Source organism: Trachurus trachurus, assembly GCF_905171665.1.
Source record: "Trachurus trachurus genome assembly, chromosome: 20".
Classification (NCBI taxonomy): domain Eukaryota; kingdom Metazoa; phylum Chordata; class Actinopteri; order Carangiformes; family Carangidae; genus Trachurus; species Trachurus trachurus.
Genome location: NC_139911.1, coordinates 16,283,926 through 16,303,498, shown reverse-complemented (window position 1 = coordinate 16,303,498; position 19,573 = coordinate 16,283,926). Strand labels below are relative to the sequence as shown.

Sequence of the window (19,573 nt, the reverse complement as noted above, 5' to 3'; positions counted from 1 at the left end):
GTGGAGAGAGCTGCATACAGGGGCTACTATACCTCATTGTGTTTTAGGTACCTCTCCATATAGATTATTATGTCTATGTACAATATTTATATTTTTACAATAATCTGGCTGCCCCTGTTCTAATTGAAATAATACCACAAATCTGGGAGATTCCGATTGGACCAGTAAAACGTGACGTCAGATACAGTCTCTAGTGTTTCTCTCTCTCTACTCTGAGCTCCGACCGCCTCGGAGAGACGCCGGGCGGTGTGACGAGCGGAGCCGCCGCCCCCTACACAGTGTTCCCCTAAGGCTTTCTACAGTGACGAGCTCCTGGTAACGGTCACGAGATTGAGCGGGGGTGTAAAAATGGTCATACCACCACTGAGCAATCAATCAATCAATCAATCAGTCAGTCAATCAATCAATCAACCAACCGGCACAACACGACTTGAAAGAAAACGGACGACTTAAGACCACACCATATGCAGGTTCAAAAATACAGTACATCTTGATTTTGGGAAATAAATGAACAACAACGGCGATATGCACGGCATACAAACGCATGCTCTCTCTCTCTGTCTCTCTCTCCTACACACACTCACACTCACACACACACACGGACGCGCGCACACACACTCAGGCTACATGTTGTAGGCCACGTAGATGGGGTCTAGCTGGTCTTGTAAGAAGCCGTCGCGGAGGTGCATGCGCTGTTTCTCGCCGCGCGAGTTGATGGGGATGACGCCGATGTCCGTCACCACGACCACGCCCACGATCAGGTAGTGCTCCTCCAGCACCGCCTTGGTCACCATGGGAACCAGGTCCAGGGCCTCCTGCTCGGAGCCCTCCAGCTCCACCACCACCACCAGCAGGTTGGTCCAGGGGAAGACGGCGCTGGGGGGACAGAGACAAGACGGAGCTTTAACTGCAGTCGGTCGTTCGCTCTGCGGCCACCAGGGGGCAGCAGAGCCACACCGCCCCCATAGACCCTCACCACCTCCAAGTTGTCTGTGTTACGTAGCGTTCATTACCTCGGTATGTTTTGTAAATGAGTGATAAATAAAGCTGGAAAAATAAAAAATGGTTAATTACTGATAAATCCATGTGTGTTCAGAGAGTTGGACACATACCACTCCATGATGCTCTTGTGCGCGCGTATGACCGAGGTCTCGATGTCGATGGGGTGGTACCTCATCCCCCGCAGCTCCATGGCCTCCTCCAGAGCCCCCACCACGAACAGAGCGTCGTGTCTCTCTGTTCACACCAAACACAGAAGAACGGTTGATGTTGTTTTTGTTTTTAGTAGAGTCATGTTAATTGTCTCTTATTTAGTGCGATTGTCTGCTGGTTTCTGTGTGGATACGTTCTATTCTTGCGCTGATTTTTGTGTTTCCTGTGTCCCTGCTTTTATGTATTATGTTCCTTGTGTCCTAGTTGTGTATTTTAATGGCTTTTAACATCTCGCCGGAGGACTAGAGTTGAAAATTAGCCTCGGGCTAACACTGGCACTTTTACAGACATGTTTATTAATGTGCACTGTCCTCTCCAAATAAAAAAATAAAATAAGATGTTCTGTTAACACTAACTAGATACTAGAGGTGCAGCAAGGGGAGGCTGCACAGTTCCCCTGAGGAACGAGTTCAGAGCCACAGCCAATCAGAGAGTCTCTGATGTTCAGCTCGGAAATGTGAAAACTGATGTTGGTTTTACAGTATTATTATTCTTATATACAGTAAGATCATCATGTAATAGTGGATTTTTCTCTTCATTGTCTTTTAACTGTATATGTGTATATGATGTGTTCCCTTGTTATGTCTTGAATGTTGTATTTTATTGTTGCTATTCAGGCCTTTAAACAACCGGCAAAGGGACTTCTGATGGAAGTCACTGTCAGTCTTCCAACTCGGGTGCGTTTACATTTTGTGAAAATGTCTGATTAATTTAGATTGTCCCTTTTAAATAAACAAAACAAAAATAGAACAAATCCTGGGGGGATAAAGCCTTCTCCATTGCTGCCCCCTCCCTCTGGAACTCACTCCCCCGACACATACGGCACTGCACAGACTTAAACACTTTCAAATCCTCACTTAAAACCCACCTCTTCAGACTCTCATTACTGTCTCTCAGTGTTTGTTCATTTCTATTGTGTTTATCTATTTTATGGTGTTATTTCTTGCTGTACCATTTTATCGTGTTAGTTTTCCATGTAAAGCGACTTTGAGTACCTTGAAAAGCACTATTCAAATAAAATGTATTATTATTGTAGATAAAAAAATGAATTAATACAAAAAAAGGAGAGAGAACGAGCTGAGAAAAAGTAAGGAGAGAGAGAAAGAGAGATACAAACCTCCATTGGCGTCAGTGAGCTCGGTGCGGCGGAGGAAGCCCAGGTAGCCCGTCCTGGCCCAGACCGTCTGAGTGTCCCCGAAACTGAGTCTGGAGTTGAAGTGGTCGGACTGCAGGACCTCCTCGCCGTAGCCGCTGTAGTAGCCGCTGCCGTTATGAGCGCTGTGCACCCAGATCTGCAGCAGGAACACAAAGAGTTAAAACAGACGTCCTCACCTCAGCTCAGTCGGTTTATAATTTATATAAAGTGTAGATAGGCTGAGAGGGAACACACAAAGGAGATGCAGCGAAATAAAGCTATTTTTAGAGGACTTTAAAACTCCCAGAGGAGAGAGGGAGGGAGGCAGAGGAGGAGGAAACAACATGTCAAAGAATAGAAAAAAGAACAGAGGGAAAAAAAGGTAAGAGAAGAAGAAAAGTAGGAGGGAAAGATTTAAAGGGGGATAAAAAAAGAACAAATACTAAGGAGACTGGGAAGGAAAAAAGAACACAAAAAGACAGAAAAGGAACAAATTGCCAAAAAAAAAAAAAGCGGAAGAGAAAAGATAACAAGCTGGTGTCTGTCGACCTCTCCGAGGTGAGAGTCTCCCAGCGGCCCCTTGGTCTCTGGGTTGGCGATAATGATCCGAACTCCGGGGAGAATCTGAAAACAAACAGACAAAAAAAACCCCAACAACTTATAATCATTATATATTAAAAAGAAAATCAGTCACCATGGTTACTCAGCTTCAGCCTGAGTCACATCTTTGATTGCAGCATGAATACACCTCCAGAAATAGCTGCAGCTGTTTACATTGAACAGATAGCCTCGCTTTAGATTCATGTGTTAGTTCACGGCCCCGTCCCCCCTCAGAGGTGATCCCCCCGGTTCTCAGCTGGTGGTTTAATAAGACGGGTCCTGAACGCCACACCGATGTGATTACACCTCACATCCACAGCTGATCAGATTTACTCCCACTGAGATCCACCGAGACGTTCTGTTCGAGGAGAAAAGACGGACTTGACGGCTCAACGTGTTTTTTTCCCCTCTCTCTCTTCCCTCCTCCCACATACAGTGAGTCAAAATAAACAGCGGGCTGATCGATGACCAGCTCTCAAACATGACGTCCTCCTCTCTTTGTGTGTCAGCGTGGGGGACGGAGGAGAGGCAGGAGAAGAGGAAGGAGAAGAAGAAGAGACACCAACGTCTCATCAGGCTCCAAGAAAAGATCTGACGCTTTAATGTTTCCGTGTGCAGCTTCAAACACTTTGTTGGTCCCGTCCCCACACACTGCACCCACAGCAGCAGCACACAGGTTACTGTCCCACTGCGTCGTGGGAGGGGGAGGGAGGGAGGGAGGGGGCTGAAATCAGATCAGTATATTTTGCATAAATATGCATAGACATATCATGACTAAAGACCTATTTATTTATCCTAGGGTTTAGTTGAATCTCACTTTTTAATTATCTGACTTACTTTTAATTTATCTCCTGTTTTCTATGTATTTATTTCCATTACTCTTCATCCTTTTTCCTTTTTAATAGCCTTTCTTTTATTTATGGTTTTATGCCTTTTAATAATTCCCAGTCATTTATTTTCTTTTACTCTTTTGGGATGGGAAGTTTTTTTTAAAGCACATAGTGTGTAATTTTTATTGTATGGAAAGTGCTATAGAAATAAAGTTTGATTGATTCATTGTTTGATAATTATCCTCTGTGTCAGGGGCGATTAAGGTTCCAGAGGTTTTTCAGGTGCTTCAGTGTTACGTTATGTTATGTTATCTTACGTTATGTTGTTATGTTATGTTATATTATGTTATGTCATGTTATCTTACGTTATGTTACTGTATGTTGTTATGCCATGTTATCTTACGTTGTTATGTTATGTTATGTTGTTATGTTATCTTACGTTGTTATCTAACGTTGTTATGTTATCTTACGTTGTTATGTTATCTTATGTTGTAATGTTATGTCATCTTACATTGTTATGTTATGTTATCTTATGTTATGTTGTTATGTTATCTTATGTTGTTATGTTATGTTGTTATGTTCAGTTATGTTATGTCATCTTTTCTCAACTCAACTTTTCCATCTCAGCAGCGACAAAGAGTCGAGCTGAATTCACACGCAGCTGATTACACAACCGTCTCATTGTTTCATGTCTGCCAATCTTCTCTTGTTCTTCAAAACTTACTGATTCCACAGAAAACGTCAGCTCTCCCTCCTCGGGCTGAGACTCTTTTATATTTAGACGCTGAGCGGCGCGGCCATCACCGCTGCCGACCTCTCTGACGACTTTCAGTTAGTTGCTAAGAGATCGGTAATGAAACTGAAATAAGTGCTGCAGAGATCAGACGAGCACAATGCAATTTGCTGCTGGTTAGAAGCAGCAGAAGGACTTGGTGTTGAGTGAGAAGTCGCTCTCTGCTGCAGAGAGGTGGTTTTTAAAAGGCTTTCAGGGGCTCTGCCTGCGCTGGCCGGGCGGCTGCAGCTGGAGAGAGGAGGACTGAGGCTCATGTTGGTGCTGGGTTTGGTCTAAAACAGCTGCTACCTGTTTGATCAGCGGCGGCATCGTGCTCTCATCAAAGCATCTGATGCATCAGGTTTAATTCAGTTTTCTGTTTGATAGGCGACACTTTTGAAGGTCGTGCCTCACTGGTTCTACACATCTGAGGTATCAACCTCCAATAAATGAAAAGATTCATTATTTGCATAATGAAATTTCAGATAGTGAAACTGGACAAACAGCTTGTGAAATATCGTGTTCTAAGTTCTTGTTTGTAAAAAACTTAAATGAAACTGACCAGAGTTCAAGTTCTGCTTTACAAATGCTCTAATATGAAAAGATATTCATTGGTAAATGGCCTTTCATTCAGCGCTTTTCTGCTCCCTGGGACCACTTAGAGCTCTTTACACTACACTCACATCCACCTATTCACACACACACTCATACTGCGCTTTGATCTACATATCTAGATATATACACTATGTGTGAATGGTTAGACATTATGCGCAGTGCATGTCTAACCATTCACATTCACACACCAATGACACATCAGAGGTATTTGGGTTCAGTATCTTGCCCACGGACACTTTGACATGTCGGCTAGATCGAACCACCGGCCCACTGATTAGTTACTGCTCTACCTCCTACAGTATTAATTATGATCAGGATCAATTTTCAATTATGTTAAATAACTGTTAAAGGGATAGTTCAACATTTTGGCAAATTGGCCCATTGCCATAATCCCTATAGTTTTAGGAGTAGGTTTGTTACCTTTAATTGTCGGTGCATTTTTAGAACGGCGGAGCAGAGCCGCGAGCTGCTCAGAGCTCAGACAACCTAACAACTCCAAAATGGAGTTGCTGGATTGTGTATTTGATGAGTCCTAAAACTATAGGGATTATGGCAATGGGCCAATTTGCCAAAATGTTGAACTATCCCTTTAAAAGACAACTATGGTTAACCATGTTGTATATTTGTTGTCATATACTTGGTCAACCATGTCGTATATTGCTGCTCAGCAACAGGGAGATTTGAGAAGTGACCTCCTCTACTCCATCAAACCAGAGAGACAAAGTGAGCCTCTCTGTTCCAGTACAGTGAATGTTTGGTCTTTACCATTAGAGAACAAAGTGCAGCGAGAAGGTTTTCTGTATAATTACAGGGTCAGATGTTTTTCAGATATTCAAGTGGCCCATGGGTTAGAAGAGGTTGGACCACTGGTGAAGGTTATGATGTTTTGTGCCTGAGCCGTGTGGAAGCATCTGGTGAGAGGCTGCAACATTTTCATCTCTGTTTCCATTAAACATAACAAGATAATTAAAGAGCCACTCTGAGGCCGTGGACTCTGACTGAGCTGCCTGGTAGGAGACGGTGAGAACATACGTTCACACCTGTGAAGGCGTCTCACACAGTCAGTCTGTCTCTCTCCTGCCCCCTCCCTCTGGAACAACACACACACCTCCCGACCTTCAAATCCTGCTCTAAACTCACATTTTAAAGAACCTTTAATGTACTGTATATATTATATGTGTCTAGTACCGTTTCACTTACTTTATTTATTCTGACTTTGATCTATTTTATAATTCAATTTATAATATAAAGTGTTTTGAGCACCTATAAAAGCACTTAAATAAAATGTATTATTATTATTACTCCAGTACACTGTGACATCACTGATGGCCGTGGCCTCTAAGCAGAGACGACACCGACTCTCCTGGTGTGAACCTCAGAGATGATACGAGCTCTGAGCTTTTAGATCCAGGCAGCCTCGTCCTGATAAATGTGCAGCGAAGCCCACGTGTCCTCAGACAGACTCAGCATGGACTCCAACCTGCTGTCTGCCTTGACTCAGTAAATGTGGGAGGAGAGCGGGCAGAAATAGCTCCGGACTCTTCTGCGCTTCAGTGATCTGTTTATACTGACGGCTGCTGTAGAGCGCTGTGAATGGTTTCCTCGCCGTGAGTGGTGGAGCGTCGTGCGTCAGTGATTCTCCCACAGCGAGTTTCATCTCAAAGAGAAACGGAAACTTTTCCTCTCAAGTTAAAAACAAACTCAAGAATGTGACTTTGAGCTCTTCGTGTCGTAAAAAAAAAACATATTCAAATGATCAACAGGAGTTAAATCATTCAGCAGCAGGGAGTGGGCAGCCCGTTCCAACAGCCAGTGTTAAAAACCTCGACATACTGTAAATCTGAATGTCGGTGCTGCTCACCTTGCCAGACTCCATCAGTGGCAGACTGTGAGGGGAACCTCTCTCCACCAACCGAACCCTGAAACACAAGAAAGAAATGTGCAAATGTCAGACGTCGGTGCAGTGAAGAGGAAAACGGTCCAGAGCCACAGATGTCAGGTCAGAGAGTGTGTTACCTGTCATGGCGCAGCGCTCTCATGTCCACGTACACGGTGGTGGGGTCCGGTCCTGAAGTGCCCTGCAGCCAATCACAACACAGACGTGGTGAGTGTATCAGCACAGACCTGGGGTTTGTTTCTGTGGTTGCTTAATGTGACTTTATGACTGCATGATGACTTCTAGTACTAATAAATATATATAATTGATATATATAATAAAATTATTCCTAACTTTATGGGCAACAGCATATATATATATAGATTTACTTACTATATGATCTTTCTGTTTGTGTATACATGTATATACTGTATATATATATATAGTATATATACTTACTTTTACTACTACTTTAATTTTCACAGTCATATGTTTGGAAGAGATTGAGCAATAATGTTTCGAGAAGATATTTAATATATATATATATATATATATATATATATATATATATATATATATATATATATATATATATATATATATATATATATATATATATATATATGTATGTATGTATATATCCAGAATAAATCAAATTGTCACAATCATTTCATGAAAAGAGGTAGGAAAAATAATGTTTCATTCAAACTTTATGGGCAATAAATATAAACACAAAATATGTAAAGATAAAGGGTCCACATTCAGCTGTGACAGTGAATACACAGTGAATATAGATCATGTAAATAAATCATTAATGTCTTCCATATATTTGTTGTAGTCAATGAGTTGCATGTTTTCTGATGCTGATGATTATTGTATTGTATTACGGTGCTGATGATTGACTGTAGCTGTACTGTAGCCTACTGTGTTCCAGTGCAAATTCAAGACTCTATTTGTCATTTCTCAGAGTGTCTGCATACTCAGAAAAAGGTTGTTTCTCATCAGCATTAAACAAACATTCCCTATAAAAACACAAACAGTCCTTTAGCTCTGGTTTCCTCTGTACCTGCAGGCAGATGGCCAGGTTGACCCTGCAGCCGAAGGCCGTGCTGACGGAGCGCGGGTGGAGGCCGAGGTCTTTGAACAGTTTGGAGAAGGAGTGTGTGAGCGACATCCTGGGCCGCTCCTCCGCCACCACCACACAGGCCCGCACCCGGGACAGATCCAGACCCCGAGCCTGCACGACAAACACACGTTTAATCACATGGAGGTCTGAAGAGGTGTCATCACATCAGGCAGAAGGACAAAGTCAGTGTTCACTTCAGCTTATGGTTCTCACAGGAAGCAAAATAAACCTGTGAGTGTTTTGTGAAGAGAAAAGGTCAGTAAAGTGAGGAACACGTCTATTTTTCTCACTCTATGTGCAGCTTCCAGTTTCCATGGAGACTTTTAGACGGATAATCACTAAAATTAACTTCCGTCAGTGACCAATCAGAGGCTGCTGTTCCTCCGGCACTCGGCCGTGGCCTCAGGGTGAACAGACAGAGACGGACTGTGAGTTTATTACACACGTCTCCTGTAGAGGACGAGTGGAGTCACTTAGACCGAGACACAGTCTGCAAGTTCCTCTCTCTCTTTATATTTATCAGCTGTAAGACCAATGCTGGGGCCGCCTGACCTGATGCATTGTGGGAAAAGTGACCAGCCACCAGACCAGAGTTTACACCAGTGGCTTTGTGATTAAATATTGTATTTCACATACACTGTGACTGTATCTACTGTACAATATGAGCATACTGGTATGTTTATTGGTATCAGCTGGAAATAGTACATGACATTATTCAAATTTCTAATTGGTTCTAATATGTTTTTACATTTGTGCCTTTATTTTCTATGTATAAATAGAGTATGTCATAAGAATTATTAAGAAGTATTAACATATCCTGCATTTACAGACAGTCTGTTGACAACATGGATAACACAGTGACACAGCTGTCTGCACCACAGAGGGCTTCTCTCTCATTTCACACATTCTTATTTCAAATTGGAGAAAAAAAATTGTTGCTGTGGGTTGAATCATCAGTTTTATCAGCTTCATGACTGAGCAGCTAGAAGGAGCTTTTTTCATATTAGACCAGGAACAGTCTGAAGGTTTAGAAACAAATACACTTATAATATATGTGATATATAACAGATATTTTGTATGTTTATATGAAATACATATGGCATTAAAAAACTGAATGTTTCCCTCCTTCTGGGTCTTCCCAGTGGCCGTGTAACTGACATATATCAGAGAAAACTGTATGTTATGACTCTGGATTTCAGATAAAACCCATTCAGTTGGGGGACGGCATAGGACAATAATAGAATACGTAAGGGATAATGTATAGTTCGGAGGTTGTTATGGAGAAATAAACCCCGACAGGTTGTATGGAACCCCGACGCGAAGCGGAGGGGTTTCATACAACATGAAGGGGTTTATTTCTCCATAACAACCGACCAACTATACATTATCCCGCTTAGAACACGGCCTACAACTAAATCATTCAATAATGTAACACAAAATAATGATAAAAAGAGATTTTATTCATGTAAAATTAGACCGTTGCTCGGGACGCCGCTCTGACCAGCGCAGCACAGAAAAGATAAACTATGCAGGATATTTACTTTATGTTTCACTTTTACCGTCATTAAACAGCTTCGGACTAATTGTGATGTTAGATAAACGACTTGTAACCTGTTACAGGGAGAGTGGAGGCTCCTTATTTCCACATCGTGGCTGAAAAGTAAACTTGCATCAGAAACTCTGACCGTGTCACAGCTCCTCTCCTCTCTGTAGCTCCGCGACACAAACGCACCCCATAATCTCTTGTTTATGACAGATACGACTACACAAAATACATCGTAACGTGTATGGTAATCCATCGATCCACTGATTGATTATCAAAGGCTTCAAATGCACGAACGGGAGGAGGCTCAGCAAAACAGTGTCCGTGACCGGACATGCAGAGTCGGCCGTTGCTATGGAGTCCCTAGCAACGGTCCGCTCAGCGGTGGTCTATCGAGAAATAAACACCGCAGAATATTGGTGATTGACCAATCAGAATCGAGTATTCAAGAGAGCCGTGTTCTAAAGTAGTATATACCTCTGGACTTCCTGTCCAACACTAATGTCTATGAAAGAATATGGAAACCATTTCTTGACTATATTAATGTGAATATTTCTGCTTTAATGACAACAACAGCATTTATTTATTTAAAAAAAACTGTGTGTATATATACAGTATATATATATTGTTTGTTTTTCTTTTCTTTTCTTTTCTTTATTCAGCTCCCATTGTATTTCACCCTATACTTTATAATGTACCTGTCACATTTACTTGAAACTGATCTTTCTGTATGTGTTTTTTTGTTTATTCCTGTCTTGTGTTTGTTTGTTCATTGATATTAATATTAATATTATAAAAAATAGAATGATATATATATATATAAAACAGAATATGCTGGCAGACAGAAGTTTCTCCTCTTTCTTCATCATCAGGAGCTCATTTCAGAACCAGCTTTCTCTTATATTGTTAAGTGAGCGGTATCACCTCAGTTTGCTGTGTGTTGTGTCGGTGCGGTGCTGACCTTGAGCGCCTCGGTCTGCAGGCCCAGTCCTTTGGTGCACAGCTCCATGACGCTGTAGGAGCAGAAGGTGTCTCTCACCCTCAGCTGGCTGACGGCCAGCAGCCACAGAGCCGGGTTGGACTCCAGCTCCACCGGAGGGATCAGGATGGACTGGTGGCCCGAGTACACACTGCAGAGTAGACACACACACACGGACCGACACACACGCCTCTTTGTGAGTTTTGATGATTTTTAATGCTTTGAGAAATTCAGAACAACATATGTGCGTGTGGAGGACACATCCACCAGCTCCTCCCACTCACAGAGGCATCAGAGGACGATGAGTTCTGAGGATCCGTCACACTTCTCTTACCAAGGTGATATTTAATGATTACGTGCAATAAAATCAACATTCATCCTTTATATAACTGATCTGTCTCGAACTCTCATACCGACGGTGATTTGCAGTCTGTTTTATTTAGACGACAGCGTGTAGCCGCTCGCGCCAAGATGAGAATTTATGAGTGGGGAGTTTAAAAGTATCCAGACCTGAGATGTGGAGCCAGGACTTAAGATTTAAAGACAGTGGAGCTTCAGAGTGTCGCAGATAAACATCGCCGCAGTGAATCTGTTATTAAAGGAGGTCACACAACATCGATCTGGACTAGAACATGAGCCCGAACATCTGCGATGTAAAGAAGGCAGCAGCATGGAGCGGAATGAGCTTTTAGCATTTCTCTGTTTTCCAGTGGTGAATTTCTAAAGAATGTCAAAGTGTGTGAACACGGCTGCTGCACTCTGTCCCCTCCTCTCACAAACCATCAGACTGCTCATTGTGCAGGCTCACCCTGTTTGTAGAAGCAACAGGTACAGAGAAGAAAAATGTGTGTATGACTGTTTTCTGACCTTTTTCTTTTTCCACCCGCTCAGCAACACTGGACTATTTGTATTTTATTCGTGTATTTAAGCCAAATTTGTATTCTATTGCACTTCACTTATGTTATTTAATTGTTTACTTAGATGCTCTGTGCTGGATAGATAGATAGATAGATAGATAGATAGATAGATAGATAGATAGATAGATAGATAGATAGATAGATAGATAGATAGATAGATAGATAGATAGATAGATAGATAGATAGATAGATAGATAGATAGATAGATAGATAGATAGATAGATAGATAGATAGATAGATAGATAGATAGATAGATAGATAGATAGATAGATAGATAGATAGATAGATAGATAGATAGATAGATAGATAGATAGATAGATAGATAGATAGATAGATAGATAGATAGATAGATAGATAGATAGATAAAAATACCGTAATAAAACTAACCATGTTAGAAAACCAGAAGAAAAATATATAAATCAAATATAAATTCTATAAATAAAACCTGAGTTGAGTTTGAGTTGAGTTGAGAATTATTATTATCTGCTCTCAAAGGCAAACTCAGTATAAAAAAGTAATGGCTGGCAGAAGCGGCGCCAGAACAGCGACAGTGTTGACACCTGAGTGAGGTAGTGTCAAACACAGGTGAGGTGATGGAGACCGTCCATCTGCTCATTATCTTCATGTTTCTGTCCGACTTAGAGATACTTTATTGATCCCTGTTGTGTTTCTCTATAGATGTGACACAGAAACACAGTCCACAAATGTTAAGCTACATAGCAAACTATAATAACAGGAAGTTATGATGTATTTGTCACTAACTCAGTCTCTTTCAAACCGAAAACATATGTACTGGTGTGCAAGGAGGTGTGGATGCATTTTAAAGGTTGCACCGACCTGCAGAGACACCAGAGGACGAAGCCCAGGCCGCAGTATGGATCCAGACAGATGGCAACCTCCCTGGACGGGTACAACTCACACTGCAGCTTCACCGACCGACAGAAGGCTCCCACGGCATTATGGGACATCTGGACAGTGGGGAACAGGGAGAGAGACGCAACGACACGCACAGAGACAAACAAGGAACAGGACGGAGGGGTTGGACGGTTATTACACAGGTTATTCAAGGTGCATCAGCTGACTGACATTTTCTCAACCGAAAAAACAAAACACAACACTTTAGTCAGGTTTGTAAAGTGCATGAATGTGTCGTCCTGCGGCTCCACACTGTAGCAAACATGTATCTCTGGGGGGAGATGAAGCTCTGCCTCTGATGTTTACTACATATAAAGTCTCCTGTATGTACTCTACTGTACTATAGTGTGTGATGTTTATTGCGGCGCTGACGACTGAATTTCCCAGAAGGGTGAAAAAGTAATGAATAAATAAAACGGGAGAAGGAGGGAAGTGGGTCCAGGCAGTGGAACGAGCGGCTGTAAGCGGTTTGGGCTGAGCGACCGGGATTAACGCTGAGCTGACCTGAACCCCGGCCAGCATCCCAGTCGTCGACACGCTGAAGTCCAGATAGGCCAGGCCATCAGGGTTGGTGGGCTTATAGAGAGCTGGAGGCTTCTTCTTTGGCAGGTCATCTGCAAACACACACACACAAACACACACATTTCTTTTTTATCATTCTCAAGAGGACCGCCTGTTCGGTTCCATCCATTTCAGAAACACTGACCCAGAGTTGAACCCAGAATATTACTACAGCAGTCATGGAAATAAATCTTAGATGTCCTGTGGTGGTTGACGTTTTCTCAGACAGACACATGAAACATCTCTTTTAAATTGCACTAATCTGCAAACATGCTCGGATGTTTGTCTTGTGATTCTCAAGGGACAAAAACACTGAGTTCAAACCAGAACAAGAACCAGGTTTTTTGTTTTCTCATAAAATGGAAACACTCACCAGGTTAACCACTGTTGAATTTATAGTAGATACTAAAGAAGTTTTGCTGTTGCTACATAGCTAGCATTAGCACAAACAACTGTTAACTCATCAGTCACTGTTGCATTTACAGTACAGAGGTTACAACACGTCCTCTGGGCAGCTACTTCTTCATTGAAGATGAAACTGCAGTGACTCGGTATCGGAAAATGACCCGACGGGCTGCTCAGGTTGTAGCTAGCTGGTTAGCTTGCTACTGTAACTTAAGTGATGAAAACTGGTCTTGATGAGTAAAGGAGAGAAATCTGATGCTGAACTCACAAATTCTCTTTGGACTTGTCAGTAAACAGCTGTTAGCGTGAACGTTAGCTACGTAGCAATAGCAGAACTTATTATTAGCAGCTAACTGATGCACACAGACATGATCCAGGAAGTAAATGTAAGTCATTTTGTCACACAATGACACTTTAAAAACACCACCTGTGTGTGTGTTTACAGTGTTTTGAAGCAGGTCCCATTGGGCTAGTGTTTAAGGGATTTCACATCAGTGCCTGCTGCAGTGTTTGAATACGAGTGGTGTCACGGAGAAGTGTGAGCATTAATGTGCACGTGTAAGAGCAGGTGCATGTGACATGACAGCTTCATATCACAGTTTGTGACACGAATGCATCATGAATGTAGTAATGTGTTGGGATATAACAATGCAGGGTGTGAAGTATTCACAAACACTGCTCCCTTTGTGTTACATGTGAGACTGTAGGTGGTAAAAGCTAGATTAGTTGGATTGAGAGCTGGGGTCCATGTTTGTTTGTGTTGGAGAGGCCACAGTACCAGTGTCCAGGACGGGGGGCCAGTTCCTGATGTCCACCGTGGCCGTGGCCTCCTTGGAGCGGAGCAGCTTACAGATGACCGCCGTGGTCATCACACAGGCCGAGTGGCTCACCTGGAGAGAGGAGGGGTCAACGGTCAGTGGTGCGTATCGTTGGATAAATATCACTTCTGTGTCTCAAAATCTGTCCAATCTCTGACCTCCACGATCATCTTGACGGTGGGCAGGGTGGTAGAGATGTTCTGGGGGTGAGGGGGCCGCACCGTGATGGGGACGCAGCCCGCGTACAGGCAGCCATAGAAGGCTGCGATCAGGTCTATACCTGCAGCACACACACACACACACACACACACACACACACACACACACACACACACACACACACACACACACACACACACACACACACACACACACACACACACACACACACACACACACACACACACACACACACACACACACACAGAGAGACAGAGGTGTGAGTATCCAGATGTGTTTCTGTAAGAGACATCATCACTATTATCGTCATCGTCACTGACCTGGCGGGTAGACCAGGGCGACGTGGTCTCCCTCCTGCAGACCTCCTCGCTCCATCAACAGAGCAGACACTCGCTCCGCCCTCTTGTGCAGCTGCAGGCAGGTGAGAGAGCTGGACACGGCCCCCTGGGGGAGGGGAGGGAGGCCAGAGGCTGTTAAAGGTGTCTGTCACAATATGTCTCTCTTTTTTGTGACAAACTATTTATTGAACATTTTGAACACTATATACAAACATAGTGCCATTGTCTTGCAGGGCTCCAGACTGCCCCTACATGTAAATGGGGGCATTTTGCCCATAAAATTTGGGACAGTGCAAGTCAATTTTTCATCTACTTGCACATGTGAAACCAGTAAATTTGCCTCTCTTCTTTATTTATAACGCTGGTGAAACATGGAGGGGGAGACTCAAAAAATCTGATATTTGTCATTACAGATGGCAGGTCAATGTGTGTGAGTATCATGAATAGTTTCTTTGCAAGTCAATTTACAAGTGTGCGCCCCGAAATTTTCTGCTCGCTCTCCTAAAATTTTAAGTTAGGGGCCACTGTGCTCCTAGTGAAAAATGTTAGTCTGGAGCCCTGCCTTACTATTAAAGACTTTAAAAAAAAAAGAAAAAGAGAGAGATAATTCATTAAATAGAAATATTGTACACATAAGTAAATAGAAGGAGGAGAAGTAGAGGACAGGAGATGAGCTGACCTACAAAGATAAAGTAAGCTAAAAAAGTACAGACATTTTCCAGACCCACCAGTGGGGGCTCATTGCATTATGTGACATGTGAGGAGCGTCTTGCAGTCAGACAACATAATTCACAGTAACACCTTCTATGCGAGCAGGCAAAGTTATGTCAGAGAGAAAGGTGATGAGAGCGTTCCAGGCCTGCGCTTTATATATGACAACTAATGACCTTTCTAAAAGAGCAAAGTCTCTAAAATGACTGAGCCATTCTTTTATGCCACTCTTCTTTACTTTTTTCTGGTGTATAACTAAAAAATATAATCAAAGACATGTTGATGTCAAACATACATATCCTGTGCATTGGTTCTTGAGCTGTATTGAATTCCTAATTATCGTTGAGATACTTTGCTGTCTCTGGTCTCTGATTTATTATTTCTTGTAAAAATCGACACCAACTTTATTTAGAAGATTTGTGCATTCATTCAGAAGGGCAGAAGTGTGTGTGTCCTTACGCGGGAGCTGAGCAGGGTGTAGAGGACGTGGTCTGGTGTGGTCTGAGCTCTCCACTGCAAAACCTCAGACAGGAACAGGAACTGAAAGACACAGTTGTTACAAACATGATTTTTTTTTTTGACCACAGATTCCCTCCTTCCTCTCCAGAGCTCCATGTGCTTCCTGTTTTCCTGTTGAGGGTGAAGTTCAGGACACAAACTGAATCTGTCTGATCCAAACGGACTAACAGCAGAGACTCACTCATCTATCTATCTATCTATCTATCTATCTATCTATCTATCTATCTATCCTATACTAAAACGTGACGTCAACCTATGAGTGGCCATAGTGTAACTGGAAGAGTCACAAGAGCGACGTCCAACACGAGAATCAAACCCGCTAATTTTAAAAAAAGAAGGGAGGAAAAAAGGAAGGAAAGATAGATGGAGGGAGGGAACAGATTGGGTCAATTGGGTCAAAAAGGAAGGAAGAAGTAAGGATGAAGGGAAGGAAGGGAAAAAAGAAGGAAAGAAAGATGGAGGGAGGGAACAGATTCATTCGAGGAAGGAAGAAGAAGGAAGGAAGAAGGGAAAGAAGGGAGGAAAGAAGGAACGGAAAAAGGAAGGAAAGAAAGATTGAGGGAGGGAGGGAACAGATCAGGTCAATTGGATCAAAAGAGGAAGGAAGAAGAAGTAAGGACGACGAGAAGGAAGGAAGGAAGGAAGGAAGGAAGGAAGGAAGGAAGGAAGGAAGGAAGGAAGGAAGGAAGGAAGGAAGGAAGGAAGGAAGGAAGGAAGGAAGGAGGGAAGGAAGGAAGGAAGGAGGGGAGAAAGGAAGGAAGGAAAGAAGGAAGGATGGAGGAAGGGAATTAATTGGGATTAATTGAACAGGCCTAGTTGATCCGAGTCATAAACTCCAACAGCAGAACTGCAAACAACACATGAGAGATAAAACTCCACTCTAGTCAATACCTGAGCCACCGAGAGGACGAGTGAATCGATCATTAGTTTTAACCATGTTGGATTCATTAATATGGTTTTAATCGATACCACAGGTGAAAAACAAGCTGCTGATGCCACAAACCAAGAGGACAAGTGTTGATGAAGCTGTTTCCTGATTGGTCAGTTCAGAAAAAACCTGTTGGCTGATTATCACCCTACATCGATCGGTCCTTCAGATCAAGATGGTCGGCTGCGCTGCTTCTCCAGAATGTCAACTTTTAAATCAATCATTAAGGAGGCAGGGAGAGCTGACCTTCACTTCACTCACTGCCCAAATTATTCATGAGAACAAGACATCAGACATTTCCCTACAGGCAGAGGAGGGAGAGTTTGTAAGCCATCAGTTATCAAAACACCACACAGACACACTCACACCTCTGCATGTGTGTGTGTGATGGTTTGACCCAGGATTGTTTTCATTTTGAGCTGTTTTTTTTGTCATAAAAATGAAAAAACTGTGAAATTTCAGACAGTTTTTTCCACATCAACTGTCCAGAGCTCAAATAAATTCAGATTACAATGAATAAAGCAGAGAAACACAGAGATGGATGATTATTAATGAGCTGTTGTAGCTCTAATCTTGTTTTTAATCATTTGGCCACAGACTTTAATTTATCATGGGTAGTCCAGAGGTCACTCTGGATTATGTTCGTCATTACCATCGTTATTAGTCGTCTTATGTAAAGTCAGTGTGTGTGTGTGTGCGTGTGTGCGTGTGTCACCTGGTCATTGTCGTCAGTCTGTCCCAGATCTCTGCCGCTGGCCTGAGCGATCCTCTTCCCTGACACCAGATTCCCCACCATCACAGAGGCAGGTCCAATCTCTGCAAAACACACACACACACACATTTAATTTTTTTTTTTTTTTTTTAATTATGCTCCTGCAGGCACTTTGCACTTTACAAAGTATGCATTTTGTATACGTATGTACTGTACTTTTCTTAGGTGACCGTCAGCCAATCAATGGGGGCAAATTGTCCATTTTTATTCTATCTATTGTATCTATTTATTGATTCTTTCTTTCTTTCTTTATTGGTTGTCTATTGCCCTATTGTCTTAAGTGTTCCTGTTTGCAAATCCTTTTCCAATGTGGTCTCCCTCCACAAATGGCAAATAAACTGACTCTGACTCTGACATGTACAAGCCCCCCCCCCCCCCACCCCCCACAGGACCGTGAGTCTCACCTGGCTGTTTCTGCCGTGGTTTGGGCATGTTGGTGACGCAGGTGTGGGGGCACATGAGGACGTTGCAGGGGTGCAGCCCCCCCTCCAGGTACAGCTGCTTGATCTCTGAGAGGTGGATGCCGCCCAGAGGGGTCTTGGGGAGCGTGTTGGCCGGGACCAGCGCCAGGCAGAACACGCCCGCCCCGTGGATACTGTCGATGGCCTGAGAGAGAGGAGAGAGGAGGAGGAGGAGGAGGAGGAGGGGGGGGGGGGGGTTCAGAGGACAGTTAGAGGACAGACGGACAGACAGAGGAAGGGGAGGATTATGTTCTGATGAAGAGGTGTTTTTACTCGTGACTGGCATTTTGAAAACTGTGGTTCTTCCAGAGCAGCTGAACAACGACACACAGACGTAGTATTATGTAACCAGGAGCGACTCCTCTTTGAGTTTTCATTTATGGACAAACAACGAATAACAACTAATAATCAATCAGATCCAGCAGAGCAAGAAGAAGAAGAAGAAAAAGAAAAAGATAAGAAGAAGGAGGAGGAGAAGGAGAAGAAGATGAAGAGAAGAAGAAGAGAAGGAGAAGAAAGAGAAGAAGAGAAGAAGAAGGAGAAGAAAAACATAATGAAAATGAAGAAGGAGGAGGAGGAGAAGAGGAAGCAAGAGAAGAGGAAGAAGAATGAAGAAGAATAAAAAGATAAGAAGGAGGAGGAGAAGGAAGAAGGAGACAGAGAAGGAGAGGAAGAAGAAGAGAAGGAGAAGAAAGAGAAGAAGAGAAGAAGAAGGAGAAGAAAAACATAATGAAAATGAAGAAGAAGGAGGAGGAGAAGAGGAAGGAGAAGAAGAAGAAGAGAAGTAGAATAAACAGAAGAAGAAGAAGAAGAGAAGAAGGAGGAGAAGAAAAAGATGATGAAAAAGAAGAAGGAGAAGGAGAAGAAGGAGGAGGAGGAGAAGAGGAAGAGGACTGAGCTGTCCAGGAGCTGTAGGGTGTGTGTGAGGCGTCCCACCTGCAGCACGCGGCTCATCCACTGGAAGCTGTCCTCCTCGGTGGAGTCGGGCCGCTGCTCGGCCACGACCACGATCCTCTCGTCCCTCAGCACCGTCACAGAGAACACGGCTATCCTGCAGAGACACACACACACACACACACACACACAACCCTCAGTCAACTCAGTCTGCAGCCATTTTACCTCTCATTCCCTGTTTCACAGCTTCATTTATTTCATCTATGACAGTAACACGGGATCTGAGAAGTTGTTTTGACCAACATGATATTAATGATTCATTAGCTGAAAGAGAAAATAACAAGCAGGTTAATTGGGCTCCGAACGGCTCTGAACACGACTCTGCCTCGTTCACCGAGCTGACAGTTTGGATCAGATCCTCTGAGCTGAGCGACGCCCCAAAACTACTAAATCAGACCTGAGCAGA

The 19,573-nt window shown here is 43.0% G+C and overlaps 1 protein-coding gene across 1 annotated transcript in view; it reads right to left on the bottom strand.

Moving 5' to 3' along the window:
* Positions 1–623: 623 nt before the first annotated feature.
* Positions 624–19,573, bottom strand: part of LOC311003643 (disco-interacting protein 2 homolog C-like) — a gene marked incomplete at both ends in the record, with an annotated part of 65,319 nt that continues 46,369 nt past the window's right edge. Inside the window, 17 exons of the mRNA XM_083995434.1 lie at positions 624–876; positions 1,113–1,236; positions 2,330–2,504; positions 2,897–2,971; positions 7,026–7,083; positions 7,181–7,242; positions 8,107–8,277; positions 10,671–10,839; positions 12,443–12,573; positions 13,025–13,134; positions 14,265–14,376; positions 14,463–14,584; positions 14,805–14,928; positions 15,993–16,073; positions 17,696–17,796; positions 18,157–18,358; positions 19,150–19,264. Of these exons, the coding sequence (XP_083851560.1) occupies positions 624–876; positions 1,113–1,236; positions 2,330–2,504; positions 2,897–2,971; positions 7,026–7,083; positions 7,181–7,242; positions 8,107–8,277; positions 10,671–10,839; positions 12,443–12,573; positions 13,025–13,134; positions 14,265–14,376; positions 14,463–14,584; positions 14,805–14,928; positions 15,993–16,073; positions 17,696–17,796; positions 18,157–18,358; positions 19,150–19,264 (2,185 nt within the window). The remainder of the gene's footprint in view (positions 877–1,112; positions 1,237–2,329; positions 2,505–2,896; positions 2,972–7,025; positions 7,084–7,180; positions 7,243–8,106; positions 8,278–10,670; positions 10,840–12,442; positions 12,574–13,024; positions 13,135–14,264; positions 14,377–14,462; positions 14,585–14,804; positions 14,929–15,992; positions 16,074–17,695; positions 17,797–18,156; positions 18,359–19,149; positions 19,265–19,573) is intronic.